The 13,866-nt window shown below is 39.5% G+C and overlaps 1 protein-coding gene across 1 annotated transcript in view; it reads left to right on the top strand.

Annotated features, from left to right (window-relative positions):
- The window catches only part of dnah12 (dynein, axonemal, heavy chain 12), a 260,737-nt gene that overhangs the window by 58,631 nt on the left and 188,240 nt on the right, over positions 1-13,866 (top strand). Inside the window, exons 14-16 of the mRNA XM_060835852.1 lie at positions 2,950-3,084; positions 9,064-9,257; positions 12,167-12,413. Of these exons, the coding sequence (XP_060691835.1) occupies positions 2,950-3,084; positions 9,064-9,257; positions 12,167-12,413 (576 nt within the window). The remainder of the gene's footprint in view (positions 1-2,949; positions 3,085-9,063; positions 9,258-12,166; positions 12,414-13,866) is intronic.

The raw sequence follows: 13,866 nt of genomic DNA, 5'->3' as shown, positions 1-13,866 counted from the left end.
GTCTTACCTCCCTTCAAAGTGCAGAACCAAGTTTCCTGCATGTTGGCTGCAGAGTCAGCCTGAATATTCAACCAGGTCTGTTAACATATGTTCCTCCCCTCCCACCTTTGCTATTCCTTCAGTCGTAAATTATGTCCCTATTTGAAAGAAGCAGCGATTGGTAGAACTGGAGCAGCAAGCATATTAGAGACAGAATGTGACCAAACGAGCAGCTCCTCACAGATTCTGGGGTGACTTTTCTTTCATTTCCTAAATGGTCATTAATATTTTTGTAGTAAGTTTTGCAGCTTTTGAGGTGGATTCACTGCTGTCACTACATAATTGTACTTGGAAGTATTGTAAACTATGAAGATTGCATAGATATTCAGGAGTACATAGAGAGATTGACAGACTGCATGTTCAAGAGGCAGTTGAAATTTGATGCAGAAAAGTGTGAAGTGATTTATTTTGGCAAAAAGACTGGATAGAGGCAATACAAAATAAATGTTTTGGGGAAGCCGGTGTTGGACTGGGGCATATAACACCAGGTTATTGTACAGTAGTGGGTAAAAACAAGGACTGCCGATGCTGGAAACCAGGGCTTTTGCCCGAAACGTTAATTTTCCTGCTCCTCGGATGCTGCCTGACCTGCTGTGCTTTTCCAGCACCACCCTAATCTAGACTATTGTACAATAGCATTTATTTGGAAGCACTAGCTTTCGGAGTGCTGCTTCTTCATCACGTGGTCATGAAGTATAAGATCATAATGCACAGAATTTCTAGCAAAGGTTTACAGTGTGATGCAACTGAAATTGAAAAAGACCTAGCTTGTTTGTTAAGTCTCTCATCTCTTAGAATGACCATGTTGGTTTTAGTTCTTTCATATGTAAATCCCAGAACTTCTTTTAAAGTTACATTCTCAAGTGAACTTTAACATTAGGTGCCATGTCAGCTCAGATAATGCATTGAAAGCGTGAGGTTAAAGTCTATCTGTTGTGCCTCAATGTTCAGACTGATTCTATTTCTAAAAAAAGGGATTTACAGATTCATGCATGGATTCATGCAGTTTTTGAACAAAATAAAATGTAATTCTGCATGTACACATTAATCCCACAAACTTATGTGTGTGTGTGTCTGTGAGACAGTGTATGTATGTGTATGTGTTTGAGTGTAATGGGGTATAAGTTTGTGAGAGGGTGCATGCGTGGGTGTGAGTGTGGGGGGTGTATATGTGAGCGTATGAGAGAGAGCTTGTGTTTGAGAGAGGGTCTGCGTGAGTGTACGGGTCTGTAGGAGTGTGTGTGTGTGTGTGTGTGTGTGTGTGTGTGTGTGTGTGTGTGTGTGTGTGTGTGTGTGTGTAGTGCAGTGGGGTCACCTGTAGTGTCACATGAACCCAGGGTCCCACTTGAGACCAGCCCATGGGTACCGAACTTGGCTATCAGCCTCTGTTCGGCCACTTTGCGTCCTGAAGACTGCCTTGGAGGATAGTCACCTGAAGGTCCAAAGCCAAATGTCCCAGACAGCTAAAGTGTTCCCCGACGAGGAGGTGATTGTTGTGTGGTGTCCATTTATCCATTGTCGTAGCCGTAGATTTTAACTTCACACTTTCAATGCATTTTCTGAACTGACATGGCACCTATTGTTAAAGTTCACTTGAGCATGTAACTTTAAAAAAAGTTCTGGGATTTACATATGAAAGAACTAAAGTCAACATGGTCATTCTAAAAGATGAGAGACATAACAAACAATGCAGGTCTTTTTCAATACATCATTTCAATTGCGTCACACTGTAAACTTTTGCTATAAATTCTGTGTCTTACAATCTTATACTCCACCATGACCTAATGAAGGAGCAGCATTCCGAAAGCTAGTGCTTCCAAATAAACCTGTTGAACTATAACCTGGTGTTGTGTGATTTTTAACTTAATACAAAATAAGAGTTGTAAATTCAGATACTAGATTTTGGGGATATATGTCCACAATACATTAGAAATTGCAGAGTAAGTTGAGACAGAGGTTCATAAAGCATAAATTATGATGGGCATGACAAATAGTACAGAAGTAAATAACTTATGATTAATCAGAATAAAACATTGGTTTGACATCAACTGGTATATTGCACCCAGTTCTGGCCATCAAGCTGTAAAAACATGTGGTGGCATTAGAACGTGTGCAAGGATGGTTCCAGGGTTGGGGAACATCAGTTACATAAGTTGATTGGAGATGCTGCGGCCGTTCTCCTTGAAGAAGGAAGATTTGAGAGGAGATTTAATAGAGGTTTCAAAGTCTTGAGCGATCTAGACAATTTTTCCATTAGTGGAAGGATCAAGAACAGAGCATGCTGATTTGAGGTGACTGGCAAAAGAAGCAATGGCAATGTGATCAAAAATGTTTTACGTAACAAGCGGTTAGGTTCTGGAATACACTACCTGAGATTGTAGTTGAAGCACCTTCAATACTGGCTTTCAAAAGGGATTATTATCTGAAAAGGAAGAATTTGCTGGGCTAATGGGATTAAACAGGCAAGAGCACATTGTGAATGCTCTTACAAAGAGCTGACGTAGACATTTCTGGCTAAATAACATCCCTCTGTGGTATAACCATTCTATGGTTCTATGAACTTTCAGAAGAAACTTTAAACTATAAGTGGAGGACAGTATTTGGGAAGTCAAAACTTCAAGGTATTTCTCTTGAATATAATCTAACATATTTGGGATGACCTCGATATAACTGGCTGATGCAATTGGGTTTGGAATGCACCAAGCTTGAACAGAACAATCATCTTTAATGATTAAAGTTTTAGTAACAATTTTAGATGTTTAATAGCGCATGTAAAACATCTGGCGTATAGTTGAAATAATGTAACAATTAAAGAAGTGTTGCTTTATATTCAATCAAATTTTAAAATAGCTAATTCACACTGTTTAAATCATAGATTTTGAATATTTTTTTATTTTTGTAATTATACAGCTGATTGAGAAAGCAAAGCTGAAAGGAGAGACTGAGCTATTGGCTAAGCGAGAGAAGCTCATTGTGGAACTGGAGAAGCTTTCACGGCGCTGCGAGGAATTTGCACAATGTTCTGAGCTCGACTTGATGCAGCAGGTTAGAGGCACACAATCAGCTAATAATGTGAATCTGGGTTTAAAAATCTACCTCAAAACAAAGAATTGTGGATTTTGGAAATCTGAAACAAAAACAGAAATTGCTAGAGAAATTCAGGTGTAGAAGCATCTGTGGAGAGAAAGCAGATCTTGGGTCCAGTGACCTGTCTTCAGAACTGATGGAAAAGATAGTATAGATGCTAAAGACAAGTGGTGGGAGGAGGGAAAGGAGTACACAATGGGTAGCATCAGAGGCCAGAGGTAGAGAAAGATGGTTAGACAGACAATGTAATGGATAATGGTAAGCCAAGGGAGAAAGAAAAGCTGATAATGGGACCATTAGTTGATGAAAATCGGTTAGCTGTGCTGAAAGCAGCCCATACTATGACAGGGCCTGGGGTGTAGGGTAAAGGACCTGTAAGAAGGTGTTCAGGCCCTAAAATTATTGGACTTGATATTGATTCTTGAAGTTTCAGGGTCCCTAAATGGAAAATGAGAATGTGTCTGGAGGTGGCATCCTGCTGCGAGTGGTGGAAATGTGAAATTATGATCTTTTGAATGCAGATGCCATTGGGTTGGAAGTGAAGACTGGGGGAACCCATCAGTGCTTGGGAGGGAAGAGAACGAGTGAAGGCTGAGCTTCAGAAAATAGATTGGACATGGTTGATGGTCCTGTCAACCTCAGTGGTGTGGAATCCTCAGTTGGGAAAGAATCCTCAGAATCCCCCCTACAGAAGGTAGTATCATCAGAACAGGTGCGACGGAGACAGAGAAACTGAGAAAATGGCATGGAGTCTTTATAGGAAGCATGGTGTGAGGATGTATAGTCCAGGTAACTTGGGACTGGTGGGTTTGCAGTGGATATTGGTGGCCAGCCTATCTCCAGAAATGGAAACAGAGATGTCAAGGAAGGGAAGAGAGGAGTCAAAGATGTTCCTGCTGAAGATGAGAGCAGGCTAAAAATTGAAAGTGAAATTGACATATTTTTCCAGTCCTGGACAAGAGAGGGAAGCAGCACCAATGATGCCACTGATGAACTGGAGAAAGAAATGTGGGGAGAGATACAAGTACGATTGGAACAAGGAATGTTCCACAAACTGCCCAAAGTGACTAGGCCCATGTGAGTACCCATAGCCACACCCGAATAAAGTGAAAGGAGCTTGTGGAGGATGGGAAGGAGTTTGATTCAAGCCTTTTTACCAGGAAGAAGGGGAGACCCCTAAGACCACTCTGATGGAGGATAGATGTGTAAAGGAATGCATTCCATTGTAAAAAGGAGGCAGTTACTGCTCATGAACTCGAAATTCTATAACTGATGTAAAGCATCAGAAGAATTGTCAATTTAAGTGAGAAGGGACTGGCCACGGGAAGAAAAAGTGGGAGGTGGAGTGTGGAGTTGTGGGGTTGTAGGGGAAAGTATGGAATTGGTGGGCATTCTGGCATCAGCTTGAGAGTTCTCAACATTAATTCTGTTCCCCATTAAGTTTTATGTAATCAAATCAAACATAGGTAAGGACACCTCCTTTTGATTACCACCTTCTTCTTGTGATAAGTCAATAATCCTACTTTTTGAATGTCACTCAGATGAAGCACTGAGGGTAGCAAAGCCACTTCAAAGTCCATACTAGAATGGTTCAGTTAGCAGCACGAGTAACTGATTGACCAGGCGTACCAATACCAGACTGAACTTGCTACATCTGTTGAGAACACAAGAGGAAAAACCTATTTTAGCTTATCTTCACCAAACTATTTGTCACAAATTACAGTACTTATAGGAGATATGGCTATACAGTTCCTCTGGAGACGAGATTTCGTTTTCATACTGAGGACATCTTAAAACATGCTCTACTCACTGGAATAGATACAATAGAGATTCATCACCATTTATTGTTTTCTTATTGAAACACCATGTGTTTGGTCCACCCATTCCTCTTCCTGAGGTCTCCAGCCAATGTATTCACCCAGTTTATATCAAGAAAAGACTGAATGAACTGCATATAGCAAAGGTTACAGGTTTTTACAGAAAGACTATTGAAGACCTTTTCTAGAATTTGTTTGTGTCTCTAATCATGCTGATCCAGTACAGGTGCAACACTGGCATCCATGTAACAATGTGGAGAATTATGCAGTTATTGGATTAGTGGTGCTGGAAGAGCACAGCAGTTCAGGCAGCATCCGAGGAGCAGCAACCTAATTATGCAGTTATGTCTTGCCAATCAAAAGCAAAACAAATTTAATTCAGTTAATTGCTACTCCTTTGTCCTCAATCCTCAAAGATTAGAAGGACAACCAGGAAAGCAGGCTGAAGAGCAAAATCAAATCAGTTATTACTGAATGATGGGGCCGACTCATGGAATGAAATTGCCTATTCCAGCACCTACTTTTTGTTTTCTCATATTTATGGATGCTGGCATCAAAGCAGCTTTTAATCAAATGTGGATCAAATCAAGAACCCCTATCAAAATGGTAGTGATGAAGTTTACGGAAAAATTCTTCACTAATCATAATCATAACCAGCACAAAGGAAAATTGTGGTTGTTGTTGGATGGTGATCATCTCAAACTGGGACATTACTACCCGAGAAAATATTAACGAGAAACTACCTTAACGTATTAGATCATCATTTATTGTTCATCCCTAATTTCCCTTCAAGAATACTGTAATTTGTGACAAATAGATTGGTGAAGATGAGCCAGTTGAACTGCTGCATATTGCTGTGAGGAAATCAGTTCCAGAAACATTATTCGCAACCATGAATGATGATATGTGACTTGGAAGGGAACTTTTCAGGTACTGGTGTTCCCATGAATCATGCTGACTTTGTCTTTTTAGGTGGTAGAATTTATGTGTTTTAACTGAGCTAAGTGAGTCGCTGCAATGCATCTTGTAGATGGAATGCAGTGCTGCTGGTAGAGGGAGAAAATATTTAATGTTTAATGAGATTCCAATCATCCAATCTACTTTAACCTGAGTGGTGTCAAGCTTCTTGAGTGTTCTCAGAGCTGTACACATCCAAAGAAGTAGAGAGTATTCCATCACACTTCTGACTTGAAGGTGGTGACCATGCTTTGAGGAGTCATTGATTGCACTCAGCATCAATGGTGAGGCAAGAGGGGCATGAGGACCATTGGTACCCCTTCCTCTCATGGAGACGCAGAGTGCTCCATCTCTCCAGAGGGAAACAGAAGCCACAAACAGTATACCCAGAAACTCTCCAAAGGTGCCTGATTTGTTCACTCCAAGCCAAGGAGGTTGAGTTTTTTTGAAGTAAGACACTATCAGCAGGCCTTGGCATCTTGGCTCAAATGTCCTATAGCATTCCAACAAAATCTTCCAAATCAACATGATCAACAACAGAGCAAGGTCCCTCTGCTCCAGCTACAGAAGCTGGGATTGCACTTCAATATAGTAGAAGGGAAAGGAAAGAAATAAACTTACTGAGGGTACACAAGTAGAACAGGTGTCACATCATTGTGAATAATCTTGCACATTTGTAAGTACAGGGGAACCTCAATTATCCGAATCTCAATTATCTGAATTTCAGATTATCTGAAGAAGGTCTCTAGGTCCCAACAGAAACATTACATCAAAGAGATGTTACCAACACTGATCGTGTCTTTTGTTTACATGATTAAAAGCGAACTCGGCTTACTGAATTGCTGACGAGAACAGTCCTGGGCACCAGTGGGAGCCCAGGCACTGTCTCCAAATGACTGACCGCCCACTCTCTCTCCCCCTCATACTTTCCGTGGAGTTCTACACAGGGGTGTACCCTAAACCCCCCAGGTAATCTCTCCAACATTGTCCTGTACAGGGCAAAGGTGGAACTTGTCAAAAAGTTGCAGTAAAAAGTTGTATATGTGGCTGTGTGTATGTGTGTGTGTGGGTGTGGGTGGGTGTGTCTGTGTGTGGGTGTGTCCCGTGTGCGTTATTTTGAGACTTACCAGCCAAAGGCAGCAGCACTCTTACTGTTGGTGTCCAGTCTGGCCGTGAGGAGTGGGGAGGCGGGGCCTTCAGCAAAACTGCAGGTCCCTTACACACAAGTGTGTATCTGCTCAGAAACAAACCCTGAGACAGAGAGAGGGAGCAAAGCAGGCAGAACAAGGAGAAAGGGAACTTCAGAAAGCTCTCAACCCCACAGGAGAGGCATTGAATCAATTAACTGAATAATCAATTATCCGAACAAAATAGTGCCCACCTATCTCATTCAGATAATCGAGGTTTCTCTATATATGTTCACTCACACTTGTAAAATGTCTGCCCTAGTTTCTTCTTAGCTGTTGAACCTAGTGAAAGTATACTGATTTGAAAGATTGGCAAGCTTTTTCGACATCCCACAAATGAAGAGAATTGTAATTGTCAAACATTGTTTATCTCTCCCAAACAACTAACTCCTCAATTACAGTTAGTATCATGCATGCCATGGATTCTTGGACCATCATGTTAATGTATCCAAGGCATTGCAATGTACAGGGATTGCGGCGAGCCTTGCACTGCATAGCTTATACACTATTATACCAGCCTTGGGAGAGAGGACAAAAATCAGTGATAATTCCAAAATCTCTGCATGCAACCTTCATTCTAATTTTCAGCTTTCAAGGGGGCACAATGCCAGTCAAGGCTGGAAAGTGCACAATGGGAAGTCCATATTTCCAATCTTCCTCATTGCTTAGTGACATGCAAAAAGAAGCTTCGTAAATTGGTCCCTCTCTTACATTTATCACTGTCCCACTGCCACACTCAAGGATTTCACAGCCATTTAACTTTGCAAATTCTGAAACATTGTCGGTCAACGTATGATGGAAAGGTGCCTCAGTTTCTCTCAATTTGCTGATTATCATGAAGGGATCCACTACACAACACTTAGATACTAGAGGTGGGCTGAAGCCTTAAAAGCCATCCAACTGCCATGCAATGTTACTGCCCTGTCTCATTGACGGCAGCTTTGTCCCAAACGAAAAGGTGGGCCTGTAAGCCGCAGATCCTTCAAGGTGTGATCATCTGAAGATACCAAGTATATAATCATATGAATAAGAAAAAAAAATTCATTAACTGAAAAGTCTAAGGACTTCAAGAAAAAACCAGGCCCACATATATTCTGGATTGACCAGGAGCTGCTTGCTATATAACCAACAGAATGTAACACTGAGAAAGGAAGTCTAAATCTAATTCTTTACTCCTGTACATGGGTTTCAGCAAAGTTCTGACAGGCCCTTCATCATAGCCTGTGCATAACTCTAACATGGTCTCTTGGATGTTATTTCCAGACAAGATTTCATCTCCAAAAGGAAAGTGTTGTGTTTATTCCTAACAACAGCGTGATGGACAGATCAACTGACATAGGTAGATTGTTGAGGGCCAGGTTAGGTAGGTTTCTCACTCTTGTTAGTTCTCTGACACATACCTAAACTAGCAGCCTAGCCCTTTCGGACTGATACTGATGCTGATACTGCCAGTTCTGAAGCCTCAGCAGGGCTACTCCTGAACCAGAAACAATGCCTATTGCAGGTAGGCAATCAAAATGAATTGTAGGACTGAAAATCAGACCCTTTTCAGAAGGCTATTGGTATGTTCTGCCTTCCTTGCTGGGACCTTTCTTTATAGCATAGAATCTACCTCTCGGCTGTGACATGAAGGCCACTACCTTTTAATTAACAGTCTCCCTACCCACATACACTGGCCCCTAATTCGATCTTTACATAAATCACCTGCCAATCTCCTGTAGCTGGAAGATTTTCTGTACACGGTCCAACATTTGTGGAGCTGATTTGTTTTGAATGCAATCTCATTTCTCTGCCCTCCAACCTATCTACCAGGTGACTTGGAAAATACATACTAATAATTCCAAAGAGAAGGTTTGTTTTTGCTTTTACAAGCAGAGTAACAAGCAGTTAAAGTAACTTCTGGCCAATAACAAATTTTAAATATAAACATCTTTAGTCACAAGGTATTCTTAGAACAAGATATGTTTTGTTTGCAGTATGTGAATGATGTGCGGACAGTACAGAAGAGGCTACAAGATGCAGAGGAGTTAATCGAATATATCAACAGTGAAGAAGCTCTCTTCAAATGGGACCTGACCACTTATCCATTAGCTGAAAATATCAAAGTTACCACAGAACCATACCAAAAACTTTTTGCCCAGATCCTAAAATGGCAACGCAATGAGAAAAGGTAAGTGAGATGAAGAAAAATAAAAAGATTACCCAAAGGGTAAATTATGACAGAGGAACAATGATAAATAAAATACTGTGGGAGATTGTTCTAGATCTGCACTTTTTTGTACCTCTTCATTAATATTTATGTAAAACTTTCTAATAGAACCAAACTTTATCAAGAGATTATTAAGTATGAAGGAGTAGGAATAGAAAGTGTTGGAGAAACTGAACAGCTCCAGCAGTATCTCTGAAAAGAGAAACAGAATTAACACTTTCAGTCTGAAACACAGATCACAACTTTGTTCAATATTGGCTTTTATATACAGATAAGAAGGAGATTGATCATATTTAAAGAGATTTGGGCCAATTCAAAGATTGATTAAATTGAATTGTGCTTGATAAAGTTAGAGATATTAGTACAGCTTTTACACTGTCAGGTATATCACAGCCAACCTACAGAGTAAAGATCCATCTAATCTGGATCAATTTTGTATCCTGACCCTCCTCGACATAACAAACATGGCCTATACAATTTTTCACACCAACTACATTGAATTTGCCAAATTGCTTTCAATTGATCCTGAACTATGGACAAGTGTTTGATGAGAACTTAGACCAAGTAATAGTCAAACAAGGACCAGCCAAGTTCATTTCATGTAGTGGCTTTCTAAATAACAATCTGAGCTACATCCTACAGTTGTAGGACCAGTAAGTATACTTAACTACTTGATTGTGTTTGTCACAAATAATTAATAAAGGCCCAAAAAGTAGGTTGATTGTGAACCAAAAATCTCTTGAGGTGGTTCTTATTCAGGGAAAGGAAAATATAAACAGCATTTATGGAGAATAGTTAACTCAAGTGAGACCTAATTGTTTATAAGTTTGTTACTGTTAAATTTATCAACAATGAATAATCTTTATTTTTTAATCAAATTTAATTTGTGTAAGAGGCCCAAGTAGACATTGTATATGAATTTGGAGTAGTACATTCAAGCTTTTTGTAGAGCTTTTCCTTTATTAATATTCCCTGTGTAAAATTGTCTATGTTGTTGTGACCAAGTCACCAAGAATGCAACACCATTCTCATCCTACTGCTCCGCGGGTCACAGTATAAAATAACAATGCATTTTCCCATTATCAGGATAATCAATTAAATATCATTGTTATCAGGTTTTAAACAACAAGATCTATCGATTAGATTTTGCAATAAATACAATTATTGATTTATTATCAAAACAAAACTTATTCAATAAAGATACAACAATTGTTTGCTTGCGAAGTCAGTAATATAGAAATATTAATGTTAATCCCTGTAAATGCTCCCAAAACATATACACACACATGTACTCTCACCCTTCAGGAAATGAAAGAAAAAAGATCTTAGCAGAGATTTCTGATTAAGGAAAAACACTTGGGCAAAAGGATTCTTTCTAAAGGCAAAATAATAAAGTGTAGAATACTTATATTTTCTTCCGTGAAGATAAATATAAAATAACCATTTAGTTTCTCTGCTATTTCTCTATTTCCCATTATAATTTCTGATTATATTTCTCCTCACTTGGCCTGTAACGGAGTCACATCTGCCTTCGACAAACATTTTTGTTTTACAAAACTATAGAAATATCCATTTTTTTGCTAGTTGCATTTGCCACTTCCTTCTCAATTTCTTGGTCCTCAGCTCAGTTGTCTGAACAGCTGGTTTACAATGTAAAGTGACATCAATGGCATGGGTTCAATTCTTGTACATGCTCATGTTACAATGAAGGACTCTCTTTCTCAATATTTCCCCTCATCTCAGGTATAGCGACCCCAATAAGTTAAATTACCACCAGTTATCTCTCTAATGAGAGAGCAGGCCTCAGGTCTTTTACGACTGCAGTAATTTTACCCTTTACCTTACTGATCAAATCCTTTATTATAAAGAAAAAATAAAGTTTGTTTTCCACAATGCTTCAAAACTTAAGTCTACCTAGCAAGATTAAACCTAAAGCAGCTTAGGTGTTGTATTTTTATTCAGCTAGTTGAAGTTTCAGAGTAAAGATTATTTCTTTAAATTGCAAGAAGGGATGGACTAATGTTAGTCTATTACTAAGTTGTTTTGGGATTGTGTATGAAGAAGGAATGCTTTTTTTCATAATGTAGGACAGGTTTAGTTTGGTTGGATAACCATTCATTCTTGAGGATCTAAAAAAGCATGGGAAATATAGACTGGATACAAATTTTTATGATTTATTGTCATGGCTTAGCTATGGGCCTTTTGTATTCTAGCTAGATGGTATTATAGGAAAGGAGCCCATACTCTACAGAATCAGATATGATTTAGCAACTAAACTAATGTCTGACTATTTTTCATAGGCTTGGAACTGGTCTAACCAAATGAAGTTAGATGCATTTAGCATAATTAAACCAGAAAGTGCAGAGATCATTCTGTTTCTTAAACATTTGGGTTGGTATCAAGCTCCTCAAGACTTGCCATCAAGAGAAAACAGAACCCGGGCAAAAATAGCATAGAGAGTGCACTACTACACTGACACCCCACCCACCAGTTCCCATGGCCACCTTTTGCTCCAAATGTGGCAGAGTCAGTGGAAGCCACATTGGACTATACAGACAACTACGGATTCATCCTGAGAATGGAAGAGAGTTGTCCTCGTCTGCAAGGGACCACTAGTGACGATGATGCTGTTTCTTAAACTGGACTAAAAGAATGTTAAGTAGTTGGATTAATTATGATGTTTTAAGATGGCATGTTATGATTCAAAAAAAGGTAGTTATTAGAAAACTCATTCCATTGCTTAGTAAAAAGTGTTTTAATCATAATAGATTATTTTGATGCATTTATAACTTGCATATGGAAGGGTATTTGCTCATCTTGACTTATTGCTATAACAGATTTCCACAGTATGTTTTTTCTGATTTCTTAAGATGGATGGATGGTTCCTTCCTTGACCTCGATGGGGAAAGCATGGAGGCAGAAGTAGATGAATTCTTTCGTGAAATTTACAAGATGCTAAAATTCTTCCAGCAAAAACAAAAGAAAGCAGAACTTGAAAAAAGGAAGACAGCCCCTCGCCGACGGCTTGTTGCTGAGGAAGAGGTGGAAGAAGAAAAGAAAGAGAGTGCAAGTGTTGCAATGTGTAGTGTAGTAGTGGCTCAAATTAAGGACTTTAAGGTATTAGAAATCATAAATGTGTAACTAATAACATTAGTAAATTGAAGGTATGGCTTTCATTTTCATCCTCTATCCTTCCCCACATTGGCTGGAATAGCAGTAGATGAAGGATGGAAAGTGAAAATCTTAGCTTATTGTTACAAACTCAATTTTAGTATAACTTCCCTGATCTAGCCAGGAGGATTGCCTATCATTCCTTTTTTGCCAGCCACATGTAATTAGAGATGGGCTGGATGCTACATTTTCTTGCCTTCTGCTACTGATCCTAACAACCCCAGGGATAGTAAGGAGAGGAGTATTGATATATCCTGTATTAGCCCAATCCAAAGCCTGAATATGAAATTTAAGGCTGGTCATGAGGGTTTTAATGATTATAAATGGTTCCTTTCACTTCAGGAACTGCAAAGAGATTTCGAACAAGGGAACTGTCATGGATAGAAAACAGATTGGGCTTCTGGTGGGATCAGTGTACTTGGTGGAAGTCTTGACCCAAATGATCTCAAGATTGTAGAGGAAAATTGAAGCCACCAGTGTAAAAACTGACATTGTATTTTCACTTAACATTTCTTCTATTAACCATTTCACTGAAAAGCTTATCTATAAGCTGCTAAAGGATGAGATTATCTTGTTGTAATGATTAGTTGCAAGTGTTGTTTGCTCCCAATGCAGAAACTCTCACCAAATTCAATTCAGTCATCATCCCTTTGGTCTCCTACGTACAACGGCTTTCGGTTAAGCAACATCTCAATTTCAATTTTGTGGGCGGCACAGTGGCACAGTGGTTAGCACTGCTGCCTCACAGCGCTAGAGACCCGGGTTCAATTCCCGCCTCAGGCAACTGTCTGTGTGGAGTTTGCACATTCTCCCTGTGTCTGCGTGGGTTTGCTCCGGTTTCCTCCCACAATCCAAAAATGTGCAGGTTAAGTCAATTGGCCATGCTAAATTGTTAGGGTTGTGCTTCGGAGGGTTGGTGTGGACTTGTTGGGCCAAAGGGGCTGTTTCTATAGTGTAAGTAATCTAATCAAAATTCCAGTTATTCTTTTTGAATGCCTTGCCTCTCTCCATCACTGTAATATTCTCTAGTCCAAGAATCTCCCATAATTTCTGTATGCCTCTAGTCCTGCCTCTTGAGCATCTCCAGTTTTAATCATTCCATTCTAGGCAGTCACACCTTCAATTGCCTAGGACCTAAACTCTGGACTCTCACCTTTTGACCTATCTACTTTGGTTTTTGACTTTAGGACACTCCGTAATACCTAGAAATTTGAACAAACTTTTAGCCAACTGTCTTAATTTCTCCATGATGTGGCTTTATGGCTGGTTCAGGGTGAGAGAGGTAAGTTTTAAAAAGGACCTGAGGGGGAACTTTTTCACATATAGTTTTCCATACATATATGGAAAGAACTGCCAGAGGATGTAGTGCAGTGGGTACAATTACAACATTTAAAAGACA

This window comes from Hemiscyllium ocellatum, chromosome 14 (genome assembly GCF_020745735.1).
Source record: "Hemiscyllium ocellatum isolate sHemOce1 chromosome 14, sHemOce1.pat.X.cur, whole genome shotgun sequence".
Taxonomy (NCBI): domain Eukaryota; kingdom Metazoa; phylum Chordata; class Chondrichthyes; order Orectolobiformes; family Hemiscylliidae; genus Hemiscyllium; species Hemiscyllium ocellatum.
The sequence above is the reverse complement of the archived record's forward strand: the minus strand, read 5'-3'. Positions and strand labels throughout refer to the sequence as shown.